At 40.7% G+C, this 19,610-nt stretch overlaps 2 protein-coding genes across 3 annotated transcripts; one reads left to right on the forward strand and one right to left on the reverse strand.

The window, feature by feature from the left end:
- Nucleotides 1-337: 337 nt before the first annotated feature.
- znf710a (zinc finger protein 710a) lies at nt 338-8,074 on the forward strand. Of its 2 annotated transcripts, none has more exons than XM_072695893.1 (5): nt 338-418; nt 2,510-4,069; nt 5,454-5,645; nt 5,846-6,020; nt 6,556-8,074. In XM_072695893.1, exons 1-5 carry the CDS (start codon nt 374-376, stop codon nt 6,717-6,719), a joined length of 2,136 nt encoding a protein of 711 aa, XP_072551994.1. In that variant the 5' UTR covers nt 338-373; the 3' UTR covers nt 6,720-8,074. The 2 variants fall into 2 exon arrangements, with proteins under 2 accessions (XP_072551994.1, XP_072551995.1); XM_072695894.1 differs by having other exon boundaries at nt 2,510-4,039.
- Nucleotides 8,075-8,119: 45 nt separating this feature from the next.
- idh2 (isocitrate dehydrogenase (NADP(+)) 2) lies at nt 8,120-18,953 on the reverse strand. The gene is made up of 11 exons (XM_072695895.1): nt 18,769-18,953; nt 14,475-14,566; nt 13,188-13,353; nt 12,873-13,033; nt 12,615-12,758; nt 11,622-11,758; nt 11,236-11,387; nt 10,864-10,976; nt 10,457-10,554; nt 9,105-9,197; nt 8,120-8,517 (listed from the first exon to the last, which is right to left on the reverse strand). Exons 1-11 carry the CDS (start codon nt 18,878-18,880, stop codon nt 8,433-8,435), a joined length of 1,353 nt encoding a protein of 450 aa, XP_072551996.1. The 5' UTR covers nt 18,881-18,953; the 3' UTR covers nt 8,120-8,432.
- Nucleotides 18,954-19,610: the final 657 nt, after the last annotated feature.

Genomic DNA, 19,610 nt, shown 5'->3' on the forward strand with positions numbered 1-19,610 from the left:
GTGTGTGTACAAGCATGGGAAAGAGAAGTAATACAGAAGTATGTGTGTGTGTATGTATGTGTGTAAAAGAAAGAAAGAAAGCAAGACAGAAAGAAAGAGATGGAGGAGAAAAAAGGAGGGGGGGAAGGAAAGAGAAAGGAAGAAAAGGGTGTATGTGTGTCTGTGTGTGTGTCAGATAGAGAAAGAAAAAAATAGTGAGTGAGTGAGAAAGAAAGAAGGAGGGAGGGAGAGAGCGAGCTAGAGAGAAAGAGGCCGGCACAGTCAGTTCTGATAACAGCAACAGTAGGCGGAGAATGAGCCGAGGGACCGCCCCTTTCTCTCCCTCAGATATAAATAGGAGGTGTGTTCTTTTGCTCCACACTTCACTTGAAGGATGAGAGCCCTGAAACACCTTAAACATCACACCAGGAGCAATGTGGTGAGTACCATGCTTTAACACATCTCAGCGTCAACTACAATACACAGGCCTGCATCACTTTTGTTTTGAAAATTGCTTAATTGCTTGTTAGGGAAAGTTTTTGCTCTGTGACCGCTTCGCTTATGATTACGAGACGTGAAAGGAGTTTTGGAGTGTCGGAAGAATATCATTTATTGATAAGAGCAGTAGAACCTGGCCTTTAAAGCAATCAGCTGTCTATTTCCAGTACAGTAGGTCTCACTTATCTTTTTCTGTTTCACTCACTCACTCACTATATCTCTCTTTCCCTGTCTCTCTCTCTCTCTCACACTCACTCAAACATTCATTCATTATGTCTTTCTGTTTCAACTGCAATCTTATTTGCCTCTCTTCCTTTAGCACACACACTCGTGTCTTTAATTTCAGTTTTTGTTTTCTAAAACTATTTTTACATTCAGTTCACCTCTCATCGCCGAGCTGTGGCTGCTATCCTGTCTGACTGGCTCTCTTTCATTTGTCTTTCTGTCTTTCATTTTCTCTGCCTTTCATTTTGTCATGTTTTTTTTTCTCCGCTCCTTCTTTCCTACTCCCTCCCTTCCTCCCTCGCTCTCTCTCTCTCTCTCTCTCTCTCGCTCTCTCTCTCTCTCTCTCTCTCAGACACACACTCCCCGCAACCCCTCCCACTCCCTCTTTCTGTCTTCTCTCTCTTTATCTTTCTCTCTTGTGCTCTCTCTCTTGCTCTCTCACTCACTCAGTTTCTCAGTCTCTCATCCTCCGCTACCCCTCCCTTTCTCTGCTCTTTCCTCTCACTCTTTCTCTTTATCTCTCTTTATCTTTCTCTCACTCCCCTCCCTCCCTCCTCTCTCTCACTCACTCACCCCACCCCCTCCTTTCTTTTTTCCTCTTTCGCTCTCCTTCTTTCACATGCTCCCTCAATCACCCTTCCCTGCCTCACTCTTTCTCTCACTCTCTTTCAATCTCCCCCTCTCTCTCTCTCTCTCTCTCTCTCTCTCTCTCAATCTGTTCCTGTCTCTTTCTCCCTCACTTTGTCTGCTTTAAAAGCAGTAATTATGAATGACGTGGTTATCAGGGCACCCAGGTTCCCCCTCTTTCTTTCTTTCTTTCTGTGTGTGTGTGTGTGTGTGTGTGTGTGTGTGTGTGTGTGTGTGTGTTCTCTCTTTCACCATTTTACAGCTGTCAATCACTCTTTCCCGTTTATTCTTATGCAGACAACAACTGTTTGCATGTGTGCAAATCTGTAGTCGTCTGAGCTTGAGTATCCACACCTATCAAGGTAGTAGCTCATTAAAACATCTGAAGTGTTCAGTGAAACAGGTTTTCAAACATGTGTGAGAACCTCTCCAGGTATTTTGCAATTTGTGTGCCTTAATCACATATGTTTTGTGCTAATTTTCAGTGCCCTCAGAGCTAGGATCTTGGGTACGAATGAAATACCTTTCAGACTAAGGCAGAGCATTTGAGTTAATTAGCCTTTTTCCTCAGTCCAAGGTATTTAACTTAAAACCCACATTTAATTGTAACCTTGTTAGCTTTAGCTATGGTTGTTATTATGCTAACCCCTTTTTAGGTCAGCAATGGCACAGCTTAAGTTCACAGGAAATGCTGTGGACAGTCCACGGATGTGGACTTCCTGGTTAGACATGGGCTCCCTTTGTGCTCAGCGTTCTTTTAAAGGCTGTTGAGGAAGGAAGCATGCCGCTTTACATAGATCTTCTTTATCTCCTCCATCTAATGTGATCTCATTTTCTTGGCAAGTCTTATATTCTCACTAGAGATCTTTGGAAAACAGCATACAAGGAGTTTTGGGGGAATCTCTAATTGGGTTCATTTTTATTTGCTGGTTTTAAATGAGATCCTACTGTTTAAATGAGTGTTCCTACTGTTGCACACCTGCATATTTCTTCCTCAAACTTTTTTCTTTTTGTTGTTCCGGTGCTGTTACTGTGACTTGCATTGATATGGTTGCTAGAGTTTTACAGTAGTGACTTGCTTTGCTGTACATGCATGTTTGACCGGACTACTGTATTGCATCTCTTTCCCTTTGATTTAGTGTTGAAATATGGTTAATGACTATTTTCTGCTCTCTTGAAGGAGGAACAGGAACAAAACGTTCCTTTGGTCCACTGCTACTCTAAAGTGATGGAGCATGTAGTAGACGCTGGCACACAAACCGACCCTGTGGTTGTCTTGTCCTTGGCCCAGGCAGCCGTGCTGGGCCTCATATCTCAGAATGAGATCTTTGGAGCCACCATCGCCCCCAATGGCTTCTACATGGGGGAGGTGCGTGATGGTCCCCCTCCCCCCCCAGAGGCAATGGAGTATGAGTACACAGACCAGCTTATAGGTGCCAATGGAGACTACCTTCCTGAGCCTGATGGGGAGGATGAGCGGCCAGAGGGATCTCGTGGAGCTGAGCAGAAACGTCCAGGGCCCCAGGGAAGGACAAGGAGAGCCCGGAATGGAGAGCCAGTGGAAACAATAGAAAAGCCCCTAGAGATACATGTAAAGGGAGAGAAGCTTGAGTATTCCAGCCCCTGTTACCATTCGAATATTCATCATACTGATAGTGAATCGGAGGTGCTGGACCTTGCACCCCACAGGGTGCCATTAAAAGAGGAGCACAGTAACCAAGACTGCCAGGAGTATGTGAAGGAGCCAGGCAGCCAGCAGACTAATGCAGACTCAGATACAGACACTCAAGTTGATAAACGCAGCCCAATGAGCCGGGAGAAAGGCATTACAGGAAGAAGTCGGATTGAGGAACAAGGTCTAAAAGAGGAAGAGCAGGAGGGGGACAGGGGATTGAATCTCAAGACACCAGAAGAGGAGGTGAGCCCCATAATGAGGCGTTACTACGAGTCAAGTGTAGTTGCCTACGAAGCCGCTGAAATGGGTCTGCCAGCGGAATACGAGGAAGGTGGACAAGCTATGATGTGGGCAGACGGAGAGAATTCTGTGGGTCGCCGAATGCAGATCGACCGGCTGGACATCAATGTGCAGATCGATGAATCATACTGTGTGGATGTGGGAGAAGGCCTGAAGCGCTGGAAGTGCCGCATGTGTGAGAAGTCATACACTTCCAAATACAACCTGGTGACCCACATTTTAGGCCACAATGGCATCAAACCACATGAGTGCCTGCACTGTGGCAAACTCTTTAAGCAGCCCAGCCACCTGCAGACACACCTGCTCACACACCAGGGTACTCGGCCGCACAAGTGCACCGTCTGCAAGAAAGCCTTTACCCAGACCAGCCACCTCAAGCGCCACATGCTCCAGCACAGCGACATCAAGCCCTACAGCTGCCGCTTCTGTGGCCGTGGCTTCGCCTACCCTAGTGAGCTGCGCACCCATGAGGCCAAGCATGAAAATGGCCACTGCCATGTCTGCACACAATGTGGCATGGAGTTCCCCACACATGCCCATCTAAGGCGCCATCAGGTTAGCCACCAGGGGCCCACCACCTTTCAGTGCAGTGAGTGCCACAAGTCCTTTGCCTATCGCAGCCAGCTGCAGAACCATCTGATGAAGCACCAGAATATGAGGCCCTACGTCTGCTCTGAGTGCGGCATGGAGTTTGTGCAGGTTCACCACCTCAAGCAACACATGATCACGCACAAGGTACTAACACAGCAGGCCCTCGAACTCAAGGTACTTTTAACCTCTAACTGTGTTTTTGTCATCCTGTAACCTTCTGTATTTGAATAACTGGAACTATAGCCCTCACCTTTCAACTCTCCGATGCAGCAGAGTTCTAAGACTAAGAACACATGTGTAGCAACATGTGTAATGAGTGCAACCCTGTTGGGTTTAAATTGGCCATCAGTACATTCCTTGTGAACAATAATTGCTGTGTAAATTCTGATAACACTGTCTCTTGTTTTGGTCATGTGCATGCCACCAAAACATTTTACTCAAGACCTAAGACCCTGTGGTATCTGGCACCAATATGTTAGCATTACATTCTTTAACCACATTTATTTGCAACACAGATCCAGTGCATTCTACAGCTCAACAACCCATGTACCCAGCCATCCAAGTGATGTAAAAGAAAACAGACCAAGCAACCTTCATATTGATGTTATTCACTTCATCTATTCTAGTTTTAATGCTGTCCATTGATGTAAGCATTGATGTTAACAACCTCTGCTATACAAGGATCCACATTTATTTGTAATTGTAATGTGACACCACCATCAATTCTGCAATTACATAACCTGATTCATATACACGGATCAGCCATAACATTTAAACCACTGGCGTGAAGTGCAAAATCTTGATTATCTTGTGGACATTCCATTTTTTTAAGTTCACATTTTGAGAGCAGGAAAAATGGGTCAGAGTAAGGATCTAAGCGACTTACCATGTCTACACAATTCAAATTAAGGCAGAAAAATAATAAGAAGAATCCCAACAATTCCTAGAAGGCTCTGTGAATCCCTAAAGCACACACATGCATGCACTTTATACATATAATAGATAATTAGAAGCTGTATAAAACAACTGTTTCTTTTGAGTAGTTTAGACGAAATGCTCATTCTAGAGAAAGTTATATTTCACAGATTTAAATTGGTGTCAAGATTTTTATATTAGCATCAGAAAAGGTGGTATTGTGGCACCTCTAGATCTAAGTGCATTATTTAAGGTTACATGCATAGATTTCCGATTTGGTGTAGATGGTGTAGAGGTGTAGAAACGTTATGTAAAACAATGTAACCTGTTTAAGCTGTAGTGTGTGCACTTCAGGCTTAAGAACACTTGGTGGAGCTGCTGGGCTTTTAACTGTATGTGTAATAATTAATGCATGATTTCTACGGTCTGTGGGTGTGTTTGGCTCATATCTCATTTTTTTTGAATACTTCAATCTATAAGTTAAACAGGGTCTGCCTCCATTTCTCATTTAAATCAGTTGGTAATTATGTTTCCCCTCTTAGCAAGCCTGCACAATAAAACTGAGTCAACAGTATTTTTTTATCAATAAGTCCCAAGACTGCTTTTAACTACTTTATGCTGTTTGGTTGTGCCTTTTTGACAGGGTACAAAGGAGTACAAATGTGACGTGTGCGCTCGGGAATTCACCCTTTCAGCCAATCTGAAGCGACACATGCTAATTCACACCAGTGTGCGACCCTTTCAGTGTCATGTCTGCTTTAAGAGCTTTGTCCAGAAACAGACCCTCAAAACCCACATGATCGTCCATCTACCCGTCAAGCCCTTCAAGTGCAAGGTGAGACAGAAAAAACGGTCACTATAGAAGTTCAGATTCCAACTGTGTATGATTCCTGAATCAATGTATATACTTTATGGACAAAAGTACTGAGACACCTGCTCATTTGTTTCTTCCAAACTCAAGACCTTTTTATTGGCGTTAGATTTAGAAATCTAATGTTGGGGGCTCCAAAACTGAGTTTTTTATGTTTGGCGCAGGTATGCGGGAAGTCATTCAATAGAATGTACAATCTTCTCGGACACATGCACCTTCATGCCGGCAGCAAGCCCTTCAAGTGTCTCTACTGCACAAGCAAGTTTAATCTGAAAGGGAACCTTAGCCGACACATGAAGGTCAAGCATGGTATCCTGGACACCTCACCAGATGGACAAGGTAAGAATGCGTGCCCTTGTTTGTCTGATCCTGAGGCTTGCTACATTAGAATATTGCAATGCATTTGCAATTTGTCCTCCAGTTAGCAATTATAATCTAATAGCAACAGTAGTCAAGCAGACCATATTAATTTTGCATAATGTAATCATTTTTACACAAAGCAATTCAAAGTGAATTGGTTGATGTAGTAACATTATACATTTTAAATTAACTTGCCAATTTCTGTACAATGTTACGAATTCACTGGGCACCAATTTATTTACCATCCAAAATAATTAATTATTAATTAAATCTCCCTTGCTGGAACTTCAACCAATAAAGGTAGCTAGTTATCATGACTCCATATGACAGAGCATTCACACATGCTTATTTAATTATTATTTAAAGATGTGGTGCATGATCATGAGAAAACAAGTATGTTTGTCAGACTGAAGATGGCCTTAATTGCAAGTATTTCACTCTATAGCTGCAGAAAGTGGAAAAAAAAAAGCATTCTAAAGACCACCACAGAATTAAATGTTGTGCACTTTTTCAGACACCCTCCCTGACATGGAGGTCCAGGAAGATTATGAGGAAGAGAGCTTTGACTACAGCGAAAGGGAGAACCTGGCCAGTAACAATGCACAAGACCTGGCGAAACTGGCTGAGCTGGGCTACTACAACTACGCCAAAGCTGCTGCCCGCTACGCCACAGCGTAAGCAGCTTTAAGAGAGAAGTCATGGCGGACGCTGTAGATCTCAGATTCCAGATGGACCGATGAGGAAATGGCTGCCTAGTGACTATGCACTGGATCCATTTTGAGTCTTCTGTAAGAGGAAGCAAGAATCCACCCCACTCACCCCAAATTCCTTGCGAGAACCGGTCACTTAAGCGGAGTGTCACACATTTTAGAAGTCACACCATGAGTGATCAAAAAGGACGATCCCAAAAGAAAACCTGCATTTTGCTGAATAACATCCCAACACCAGATTCCACTTGTGTAACTGCAGAATTGAAGTTTAACTTTAATTGAAGTCTAGTTCAGTAGCACAGAGCAACAGTACAGAGGCACTTATCCATAAGGCCCTATCTCTTTCAAACATGTTGGAGCCAACTGTATTGTAAATAGCACATTGGTTATCTGTGGCAACTTAAAACATAAGGCCTATTTGGACATAATGAGGAAACAAGTCAGCTTTAGTTGTTTGGCTTTGACGGTCATTTAATTTATTTTAGCACACAAACACCTTTAAGAATTTTTCTCTACAAAGTCATAAATAAATTAAATAAAAAAAGAATTTGTCCAATGGCCTGACCTATTGGGGAAGCCTTAGTTGCTGCATTCTGGGCTTGCCTGGGGCAAGTCTGCATCACCTCTGGACAAAGTTTAGAATTGTACCATTAGGGTATAATGAAGCTTGTATTTATTGTGCAATGTTATTTTCTTGGCATGTTCAAGAATAACAGACTTTTGATGTTCCATATTGAGAAAGCCCTGCATTGTGTTAAATGGCTGTTTTTATATGTGGGGTAAAACCTTGGTAGCAATGGCCTACTTTTGTTTTGCATTCCCAAGAACTGAACTACTTTGAACACTGCTCTTTCATTTGGTCAGTGTTCCATACATGGCCCACTGTGTGAAAATTACCAGAAAGTATATGTCTTCATTGCTATGGCTGTTGGGCTCTAGGGCGGATGATGATGCCCTGAAAAATATTGTCTGCAAGAGTGAGCCATCCATCATTGCTGACCAGACCTCTGAAGTGATGAACAGTCTGCATATATGCGACAGGACCAGGGAACCAACCCACAGTGAGCATTCAAACCTATTGTGTTTCAACTTTAGCTTTAGCTGTCTGTTCAAGCAGCCAATGCCATGTTTTGTTAATACAGCACATGAAAAGTAAAAAAAAAAAAGAAGGATGAGCCTTGAGCTATCGTTATAAGAAGAGAAGGGCAAGTCATTGTTTAGTTTTGTATAAGCTTTTGTTCCTTTGTTGCACATAAGTGTATATGCTGTTGATAGTCATGTTAAATGTTGTGCTCTGGAATATACTGAATATTAATACATTTATTTGCCTTTCAAAACTGTGTCATGTTTATAAATAGTGCAAGGAGAGAGGTTCAAACTGATTTATTAGAGAGTTCTGGAAACGGCCCTATTATTTTTTTTACACCATGGTATAATACAGTATTTGACATACAGTACTTCGTCTTACAAAAATAAAACCTTGGAGTTGAGATGGATAATGGAGTGGACTGATGGCACCAACACTTAGCCAACAGATTATCCAACAGCACTGCTACAGACATAACTTCTAATTTATTTTAACTTATCCCTTCAGGTTTAATGCTTGTGGTTATCATGACCTTTAAGTTAAAAATGAGGTACAAAAAAGACAAGACTCTTTTCACCGGCCTCCTGTGTTCCTTCATTTACCCAGGGCCTTGTCAAGGTTGGTCTTGATTGCGTCCAGGAAGTCTGTGGTGTTGACATAGTGCTCATTGAGCTTGACACTGTGACAAGTGAGAGGTCACAAATTAGTGAAATATTAAAAGGGCAGTCACTCAAGATAACCCCACTTAAACAAAACAGTACAATACAGTCAAGTAAGAGTAAATTGTACTAAAAGCCTACAGACAAAAAAAAACAAAACAAATCAGTGGGCTGGACACAAATGGAAAGACGCAGCGCTTTTTATAGTAGCTGTAATCCTTTACGACAAAAATTCATTTAAAAATTAAAAAGATTTGGACAGTAATGTGAGGCAGGTACCAACAACATAGCAAAACAATGATAAGTATTTCAATTAAAACTATAATTGGAGATACATACAAAACTACGTCTGGAGACACTTATCTAAATGCAAGTACTTAACTAAAACAAAACCAAAAGCTAGCTGGCATATGTGCTACTGTGAACACTGTACATACCATAAAAAAAAAAAAAAAGAAATAAAAGGCATGCGTCACTTCTAGCCAGTCAGTAATTCAGAGGATTACTGTGGCAGTAGAAATAATCTAAAAACAGCCCAAACACACTGCAAAAAAAAAAACATCCCAAGAATGACTTTTTATGGATTGTATGAAAATGGTTAACTTACTTTGACAGCCCATGAATGCAGCCAGCTAAATCCTTGGTCATGACCCCACTCTCCACAGTGTCCACACATACACTCTCAAGGGTTTGAGAGAACCTGGGGGATTTTAGGACAATTAGAACAACAGTCATCCTTCTTCAAAGACATCCTTCTCCCATCCTTCTTGTTCCTGCACCCCCCCCCCCTTCTTGTTCCTGCACCCCCCCCCCTTGTAATTTTCTGTTCCCACCCAATAGCGAAGACTTAATTTATTACACATTGCTACTTGTGCTGTAAAGACTAACATGTGCTTTAAACTGCTGCAAACATTACTGGATGCCTGAACAGGTTTCATTCACAAAGATTTTAGTCTATACAATTATACCATTGACACCATTAAGCAATTAACAGTATTACGCCAATGCTCTTGTACAGACAAACTACACTATATTGCCAAAGGTACTCGCTTAACTGCCTTCACATGCGTATAACCTTGAGGGACAGTCCATTCCCATAATCCACAGGGTCTAGTATATCTGGCCACTCCTTGCAGCTATAACAGCTTCAACTTATTTTTGACCATTCTTCCAGAAGCGCAATTTGTGAGGTCAGACACTGATGTTGGACGAGAAGACCTGGCTCGCAGGTGTTTTATCGGGTTGAGGTCAGGACTCTGTGCAAGTTCTTCTACACCAAACTCTCTTACCCAGGTCTCTCTTTTGTTGGAAAAGGAAGGGGCCAAGCTGAGAGCTTGAAATTGACCAAAATCTCTTGAAGCATTAAGAGTTCTTTTCACTGGAACCCTACTTCTGAAAAACAACCCCACACCATAATCCCCACTCCACCAAACTCTACACGTCACAAGACGTCTCCACCGTTCTTGAGTCCAGAGGTGACGGACGTGCTTTACACCACTGCCTCCAACGCTTTGCATTGCGCTTGGTGATGTAAGGCTTCAATGCATCATGAACATTTTGTAGCAAGGAAATTTCACGACTGGACTTGGTGCACAGGTGGCATCCCATCATGGTACCACACTGGAATTCACAGCAACCCATTCTTTCACAAATGTTTGTAGCAGTCTGCATGCCTAGGTGCTTGGTTTCATACACCTGTGGCCATGGAATTGATTGCAACACATGAATTCAATGATTTGGATGGGTAAGTAAATTATTTTGGCAATATAGTGTAACAAACCAACTAACAAAATGTCTTTGCTGCCTACTCAGAACATGTACCCCTAGCAAATGAAAGTAGACTGGTCTAAAGATACCTTAAAACAAGACACTGCCAAAATACTGCCATTGATACTGAGATACAGTAGACAAATCCTAAACCAGGCACAATTGTTAACATACCACACAACCCACACACACCTAATCAGATCTGGATTTCCATCAAGCTTGCCTCGGTGTTCTAGCCCTCTGGTCCAGGCAAAGATGCTGGCAATGGGATTAGTGCTGGTTGACCTTCCCTAAAAGCAAATGTTGAAAAAAATTAGTTAAATGTAGAAACATGGTAAACTTTGTACCAAAGTGTAAAGAATATTACAAATGTTGCACACAACCTTGAAACAAAATGGGTCATTATTTGCAAAACCACTAGATGGCAGATGCAGCCCAAAATTGTAGCCATGAAACATCAGCATTATAAACCTTATAAATGCTCAGTTATCACACTGTGCTCTAGGACATTACTGTAAACTACATTTTATGAACAAAGCCGGCCCCCATTTACACTGTTCAACCTAGGTTATGCATTACAGGAACCAGGCGGCACTGACCTTCTGATGCTCACGGTAGTGCCTGGTGACTGTGCCATGTGCTGCCTCTGCCTCAATGGTCTTTCCATCAGGACACACAAGTACAGACGTCATTAGGCCCAGAGAACCAAAACCTGTTGAGAAGAACCCATTCAATGCGCTTATTCCTGTAGAACAAACTGTTAAATTAAAAAAAAAGTAGCAATATAAAATCTTTACACCCAGAATAAACCAAGGACAGGGTGGTCTCAATACATCACTGGTAAATTAGTCACTTGTTAACACTCAATAGCAGATTCCACAGTCCATGCTTTTATCTTTATACTGCACTGCAGAAATGGACAGCACATTTGAATGCAGACCCAGAATGGGATGAAGGACATACGATCTTACCTTGAGCCAAGATATCGGACTGCACATCTCCATCATAGTTCTTGCAAGCCCAAACAAAAGCACCTGAGGACTTCAGAACCTGAGCCACCATGTCATCAATGAGCCTGTGCTCATACCAGATTTTCAGCTTGTCAAACTCGGGCTTGTAGTTTCTGTTAATGGGCAAATGATTCACCACCAGCACAAAAACACAAAAAGGGGTTTAAGTCTCAAAAAAAACAACAACAAACAACAAAAAACGCCTTGTATTACCCCTAGATATCAGAAATGATCAGTTCTGAAACATTTTAGATTAAAACTAGAATAAAGATGCTTTATCTTATAACTATCAAAACAGTTTCAATGTTCACACCTGCATGGAAATTTAACAATGAAACAATGCTAACTTCTCAAAGATGTCCTGGAAGATGTCCTTGAAGCGTCCATCGTAAGCCTTCAAGATGGTGTTCTTGGTGCTCATGTAGAGAGGCCATTTCTTCTGAATGGCATACTGGAAGCAGCTGTGAGCAAAGCCAGTGATTGACTGGAAGAGTATAATTTATATAATAAAAAAAAAAAAAAAAAAAAAAAAAAAAAAAAAAGGTCATGGAAAACCCAGCATCGCAATAAAAACTTAACAAGAAGTGCAAATACAAATGTTAAGGGGGGGGTTGCCATTAAAAAACAAATACAAATTAAACATGTTCTGATGAGTTCACAAATACTCCACAGGGTTCTATAGTTCTTGTGATTTAGAAGTGCCAGTTCAGTTTTGGGGTTTAGTAAAACTTTGCTATAATGTTTGTTGTATGTTCTCTGCCATACGACCGCAGCAAATGCATCATAGGCACCTAGTAAAGATGCTCCATCAATACCAAGAATGTATTCTATTGTAGGAAATGGAACAGAAGCCACAGAATTTACAGTTTAAGTCATGTTCATAAATAATAGGTTATGTTTAAAAAGTGCCATGTGCCTATTGATGTGCATTTTAAATCTAGAGTACTACTTGGCAAAATGCTTACTGCAGAACCCTGCCTCGACTACTGCAGAAGTGTGTATACGTTTTACTGACAGGAGCTGTTTAAAAATAAAATTTATAAAAAATAAAAAATAAAAATAAAAAAAAAAAAAGGAAGAAGAAAGAGGCATCGGCCTGTGGAAAAGTATTGCCCAAATTAGTAACACTAATCTTCCTCTTGCCCACAACGTGGGCTCGGAAATAGGTATAATTATGACCTCAAACTGCATCTCAGGCGGATAATAATGCATGGGACCCTGTGCAACTCCCTAAAGCTTGTCAAATAATTTCAGTAACAAAGAAGACTGTATTCCTCCTGGGATGTGTGCTCACACTGTTATTTCAGTAACTAAAATACACATGCACACTTTTTCCTGACCTCATCAGTGTTGTACATTCCCATTCCGCAGCCACCGCCTGGGAAATCAAACACTTCCCACTCCTGGCCTTTGCTCCCATCAGCTGGGGAGAAGCTGATCTTAAATTTGCCTGGTTTGTTAATGACAAAGTCTGTCGCTCTGTACTGTAGAACAGCAGACAAAATTACATAATTATGCATCAAGTTAAAGAAAGACAGACATTATAATTCAGCAATCATAATTTCTGGTTTAGTACTCAAGACTCAAAAATAGCAGACCTGGTCACCAAATGCATGTCTGCCAATTGTAATGGGCTGTGTCCAACCAGGAACTAATCTGGGAATGTTCTTGCAGATGATTGGTTCACGGAAGACTGTGCCACCCAGGATGTTCCTGATGGTACCGTTGGGGCTCTTCCACATTTTCTTCAGTTTAAATTCTGATTGAGGACAGAAATTATTCAAGGCAAGGAACACACATATTCTTGTCCTCATTACCATGAGAATGAATCTATAATAAGAATGCTTTTAGTTTGTTCAACAAAACAGTCATTATTATTCTGGATACTTATAAAACCTACACTGAAAGCTTACCTTCAACCCTAGCCTCGTCTGGAGTGATGGTGGCGCATTTTACAGCAACACTGTACTTCTTGGTGGCCAAGGCAGAGTCTATGGTGACCTGGTCATCAGTCTGGTCACGGTAAGGTAGACCCAAGTCATAGTACTTCAATTCCACATCAACATTGCTTAGGATAAGCTGGGTAGCGCAGATACATGTTAGGGAGAACATGAAATGGTAAAACAATGTTGCACCTTAACAGCATTCTGGTATATTTCACAAAGTTAGCCTACATATGTGTTCTGAACATTTAGCTGCTATAGGCTATGTTACACAGAAGCGTTGCGCCACTGAGAAGTCTTTGGTTCGCCTTCCGGATGATACGCTGTACAACACAGAGGTTTGCCACAGACTTGGACAATCAGAGGTATTAAAACTAAAAGCTCCCTTGAGCACTTCTTGAGCATTTTTGTTGGTGACACCTTAAAAATGAAATGACCTAATATTTACATGTTGATTCACACAGGATTAATGCAAGTCATTTTTACAGCTTGTTTTACAAAAAGTAAAAGGCACCAGAATCTTTACTGATACATAAAGGCACTTAAAATAATGGTAGAAACAGGACTAAAATCCCAGAGAAACGCTGGTTATAATCACACCTTCCCATATAAAACTAATTATGTACAAATATGGCTTTAAAAAGTGATACATTTATCTGTTACACATCTTTGGAATTTTAACACTAAAGACATTTTAAAAGGTTTCAAAAAAGGTTACTTTTTCACGATCACACTTCAAAATTTAAGGGTACATCTCATCTGCAGAAATAACTGATTTAATGTAGACTTTTTAGACTGAAATGTAGACTGAAAGCATTATTTTATTGCTTACATAAAAAGCATGCTCACGTTGACTATGATCTCTGGTTGAGAATTTTAGTCCATGACACGTCATGTTTCGAGTCTGTTTACCATCTGCTGATTCTCAAGGGGAGTCACTCAGTCGACTATAGCCCTAGCCCTCTTTATTACACCAATAATCTTTCAGTCCTGACATACTGACATTTTATTCATCAGCAACACTGCATTCAACCATGTCCTATAAACCCTTCATTGTAGGTTTCATACATAATTTTCCAAATGTTTGATGCTTCCTTGCCCCCTGTATGTGCTTTCGCTATACACTGTCTGGTGCCTGCTTGCTCTTTCTCTGCTGCAGATATAAAAATAGACCACTCAGTCCACCGCCCCTCCCCTGCAGTTTGGAGTGACTTTCCCCCTCCCCCACATGAATTCTCTGACTCAATTTTAAAACACCTTCTCTTTGATGAACTCCCAGATGATCCTGGTCATCTCATCTCCGTCCATCTCCACCACTGGTTGAGCCACCTTAATGCGTTTATCTGCATCTATAGGGAGGAGAGGGGAAAGGAATTTAATTATTGCTGTATTATTTGGATCACACAATGGCACAGCAGTCCAACAAGTCCCATTTAGCAGTCACAAGACCATAAAACGGTACTGCAAAACACCTGCATTTACTTCCAGCACATTAATTTGGGCAAACTGCCCCCTTCTGCAGATACTATATGCTACACATGAAACACTACATTGCATTACTATAGCTATATAGCAGAAGTACTGAACATTTAACAAGATATGCTACTTTTAAATCCAGAAAATATTTAAAAGATGTGAGTGTTCACTCTGAACACCTAGTCAATATTGGTTATATAGGAACGACAAATACATTGACACCGCCTCTCATTTCAGCCCAAGATTGACTGCTCACTTTTTGGATGGTTGTGGGCCACTTAATTTTTTCTTTACACACACAAGAAAAAACTACACTCAATTTAATGTTGTATTTGCATCTTACAAAGCTCAGCACCAAATAGATTTAGCTAAAGTTAGTTTATCACAGATAAAGTTATTTTATCAAAGATTGGTTTTTTTAAAACCAATTTAAAACTGGGAATTACAGAAAGCCACAGCAAGAGATTAGGTTGCTACCAGGATGTTAAAACTAAAAGGAAGTTGTGTCTTCTTCAGGCCTCAAAAGCACCATAACCGACTGATTTTACTCTGCTCCCAACACACTACTTGTGTAAGCTGAAAGGTTAGAATGAGTGCCTAATTCTCCTACCAAGGTGTGGGTCTTGTTACAGTCTTGCTTAACTTAAAGAGAAGGTGCAAAAAAGACTTGAGGTAAAAGCCTAAAAGATAAAAACACTGCATGACTGCCTTTTACAAGGAAGCTACACTGCAACACTGCCTGTGTGAATTTACAACAGACATCTGAAACACATCTCAGCTGTAAACAATGAGAGCACATTTAAAGCAACACTATGTGAGAATTGGCATTTCTTGCTCATGGCTCCCCCTACAGTCAAGAAGTGTGTTTTGATTTTTGAAATTTGAAAAAAGAAAGAAAAAAAACAACAAAAAAACAAAAACATTAAAAGTGAGCATGTGGACCGACTGGGCAGAGTAATTACAGGATTTATTCACATAGTTCTCAAGTTTTGCCCTGCCTGCCTCACCAAAGTTACATAGTGCAGTTAGCAGTGTGTCGAGCCCAGAGTAGCAACGACAGACACGCACTTTTTCTATTACACATCAGAGGAGAACCACAATGTTTTTGAAGGGGTTCTGTTTATTCATTTTACATAGTGTTGATTTAAATTATTACAATTGCTGGCATGAGTATTAATACTTTGTAGTGTTCACCAGTAAGAAGGCCAAAACATGTATTACACTCACCCCTTTTAATACATATATTTAGCAGAAAACCATGCAGGATAGGGTATAATAATAATAATAATAGCAAAAACAATGCTACGCCCATTTGCATTTTGCAAAGTATTGTATGCATTTACAACACAAATGGTCTTTCAGATCATCAAATGTGAAATTCAAAAGAAAAGGAGAATAGCTAAAACAGATAAAAACAGAACTCCTCAAAAGATCACATTAAATGAGTCAAGTAAAAAAAACTATTCTGCATGAGCTTTGAAATGTTCAAAGCTTTGCCATGAAAATTATTTGCTATCAAAATGCTCTAACGAAGAAGGCAAGGAATGTTTTTATTTATTTACCCACCTTTTTTAATCTAGGTACCATTCTAATTTATTATTGCCACACTACAGAAGTCCGGCATATCATTTGCCCTTCTAAATGTGGACTTGAGCAAGGCTAATCTCCTTGGCCATGCAGGCAGCCATTTTCAGTTTAATGCAGCAAAGGACAGCCAAGCAGGCTCATCTTTCATACAGTGCTCCCCCTCAGCATAACTGTGCCATGTGTCTTGAATTATGGGTAGGGTCTTTCATACAAAAACATTGGGGAATGGGGCATACAAAGATGGATTGGAGATCAAAGGGGGTGTATTTTGATCAGAAGCAGTGGATACAGCAGGAAGGGGACATGGCGAGGTGGATAAACAGCCATGATTATGTAAGCATGCTTCAGTCTCCTCTTCACAGCACCAATGAATTCAGTGCATTCAGCTACACAGGGAATTAATTCCTGGAGTTCTGCACGTAAGCGGTCTATGCTGGGCTTTCAGGCATGAGCCAACTTGTAGCTAAGAGCACAGTGAACTGCTGAAGACTTGTCCGTTTCTCCCTTAAGCAGATTTTTAGATAGCCAGTCAATAAGGAATTAGTATAACTACACACAAACCTGCTTGCAAACTCCTGAGACAAATTCGATACATGTTCATAGCCAGATCATGACTGAAAATTAATTAATGCAACTACTCCCACACTGCTCATTTACTCTTGAACGAAACATTTTGTGTGTGGTGGGGCCTCACATTGTCAAAGCACATAATTTTAAATACTTTTTAAGCTTAACACACAGTATACCAAACCAACACTTAACTTTTGCTGAATGAAAACAGGAATACAGAACAATGTAGGCCAATATTCCACTGCACGATATAAATGACACCCACAGTAACTGAAATAAAACCTTGGAAAAGGTGGAAAAAAGTGAAGAGCAACTAGTTTATGAAATGTCAAAGCTAGGAGTAGCACACCACACTTACTTTGCAAACCAAGATCTCACTCATTCTACAATTTAAGAGAAGCAGTTTTTGGCACATATTATTCTACTATAACAAGTACAGTCTTTAAATCAATCCAGTGTTAAATTTTGACAATTTCAAAAAAGGCATAAACCAAAGTCTTTATAGCATAATATCCACCTCTCACTGCTAGAAGTAAAACTGCTTGGCAAGGTCAACCCCAGTCTTGTGACTGGAATAAGAGAGTGCTTGCATCACCGCCAAACTTTATGATGGCAAAAGAGAGCAAATAATATGGTAGGAAATGTGTCACTTTACAAGTACTCTTTCAACCTAAAAGCTAGGTCTAAAATGCCTGTTCACCTTGCTTTGATCACCCATTGGTACTGACAGTCCAAATGTTAGATAGACTCTTAACAATACTATGACATGATGACAGGCCAAAAACTGGTTTAGTCACTAGACTAATTCACCTTCTTACATAGAGAGACAACTGATATCTAAATCAGTATCTAAATCTATATCTGCTGTGTTGTAATTGAAAACTATTGTGAATGAAGTTCACAGACATGGATTGAATTTGTGCTGCCCTTCAACTGTCCTAGTTGGCCACACACACACAGTCAAAAAGGGGTTTTACCCTTGAGTACTAATACTAGCATAAGCAGTTTATTTTTTTCCCCCAAAAGCAACAATTAATAACTTATCTAACTTATCTACCTTATATTAGGAATGGTAGTTAAAAGTATATGTATCCTACTATATAACTAGGTCTCAGAAAGCCCAACATCCTCATCGGCTGACCTTGAGATTAGGTTTGACAACTCTCGCAAAACCAAAAAGTAAACAGCTGCAAACACGGAGTTGCCTTTAAATAAACCGATGAGCATCTTGGACAGTGATTTTATTTATACGAAAACCGTCGCTCCTTTGTAAAGAAAGAATGCAGTATCTACTTAGCAGCGATGGCCAACCCAGTCCCTGTATTCCATTTTCTCAAATTCAAGGCAAAAAAAGAAAAAAACAAAACAAAAAGTCACAATGCGTTCCTTAAAAAACGAACACCAAGGAAATTAAGGTAATGTAAGGTTTCTGAAGGACAATTCTGAACGCAGGCTTTTTATTCATTTCACGCCCGCTATCGGTCGAATGAAACGGAGGCTTTTGTATCAGCAGCTTTTAGGCAGACAAAGAGGCGCTAACGTTAACCTAGCGAGCCGGGCTAGCCTACTTTTGCGACCGACGATTTCTAGGTCATGTCAGGGGTAATTCAGTTCTATGCCTCGTTCAGTTACGTGTAAAAAAACTAAACACAAGTAACGTTTCGCTTCACTAACTTAGCTAATGTTATACTTAGGCTAAGCACAGTAAGAAAGAAGGAAAGCGAGACAGCACTGAGGTCAGCAAAAGGCACCGAGAAAAGCGCCGATGCCTTCCGTTCATTCATATCGCAAGCTGACATCTCATACGCAGAGAAGCTCAAACTCTGACAAGAATTTCAATTTCACACCAAAAGGAAACTCACAACGTTTGACTACGTAGCCGATCTTTTTCTGATAGGTGTATTGCTTAAAAACTCACAGTTTCTTTGCTGCAAACTCTGGCAAGTTGGTGGAGCGAGGATTGCTGGGTTTTTGGACAGAGCAGCCGCTGACCTAGCGAGGGAGTTGAAAACCTTGAGGTAACCTGCCATGTTTCGCCGACGTTTGCTTACAGCCGCTGACGACTCTCACTCCAATCGAAAGAAGGGCCGAATGGATTACCGCGCACAGCGATAAACCTCCGCTTGCAGGCTACGTCACAGCCAAGGCATTAGGTGGAGCTACAAAGCATCGCTGACTTTTTTTTTCTCTACTGTGGCCAATCAGCGTAGTGGTCTCTCCTATAACGTAGTTGCGTAGTGTCTTTTGACAACGACTTACTTGGTAGTGATGAGAAGTTCGATTCAGTTTACCGAACCGACTCTCGAAAGGCCAGTTTCAATGAATCAGACGTCCAACTCAGCAAATCATACATTTACACGTCAGATCAGCAATATTCGTCATCTCTTCCAACATGCGAGTCTAATGTTGCTATTTAGACAGCAATGTAGTCCTCATTTCACTTGCAGTTTACAGGCTGTAGATAGCGTTGTGAGATTATACTCTAGACTCGTAATTCGCCAAGCACAACCAAATATCACAAAGAGGAAGTCAGTTATATGGCATTAGAGAGAGAATATAGGATATTCAAAATGGTGGTTTATAACATGTTGCAACGTGACATTCTATGAGTCTCTATTGAGATATTATGAGATACAAATCGCGAAAAAAATATTTTTTCGGTGTTTCAACCGGTTCTATCAAAATGTTCGACTATCGATATTGCGAATCTGTTAAACAGAATAATTTAATTTTTTTGAGTCGTAAATTTCTTTTTTTTTT

The sequence above is a fragment of the Salminus brasiliensis genome, chromosome 13 (genome assembly GCF_030463535.1).
Source record: "Salminus brasiliensis chromosome 13, fSalBra1.hap2, whole genome shotgun sequence".
NCBI lineage: Eukaryota > Metazoa > Chordata > Actinopteri > Characiformes > Bryconidae > Salminus > Salminus brasiliensis.

Coding starts and splice junctions, on each gene's coding strand:
- znf710a (XM_072695893.1), top strand. CDS start 374: ATGAGAGCCCTGAAACACCTTAAACATCACACCAGGAGCAATGTG. Junction 419..2,509: donor ATCACACCAGGAGCAATGTG/GTGAGTACCATG, acceptor GCTCTCTTGAAG/GAGGAACAGGAACAAAACGT. Junction 4,070..5,453: donor AGCAGGCCCTCGAACTCAAG/GTACTTTTAACC, acceptor CCTTTTTGACAG/GGTACAAAGGAGTACAAATG.
- idh2 (XM_072695895.1), bottom strand. CDS start 18,880: ATGGCAGGTTACCTCAAGGTTTTCAACTCCCTCGCTAGGTCAGCGGCT. Junction 10,977..11,235: donor GTCCGATATCTTGGCTCAAG/GTAAGATCGTAT, acceptor TCTTCTCAACAG/GTTTTGGTTCTCTGGGCCTA. Junction 8,518..9,104: donor TGCATTCATGGGCTGTCAAA/GTAAGTTAACCA, acceptor CACTTGTCACAG/TGTCAAGCTCAATGAGCACT.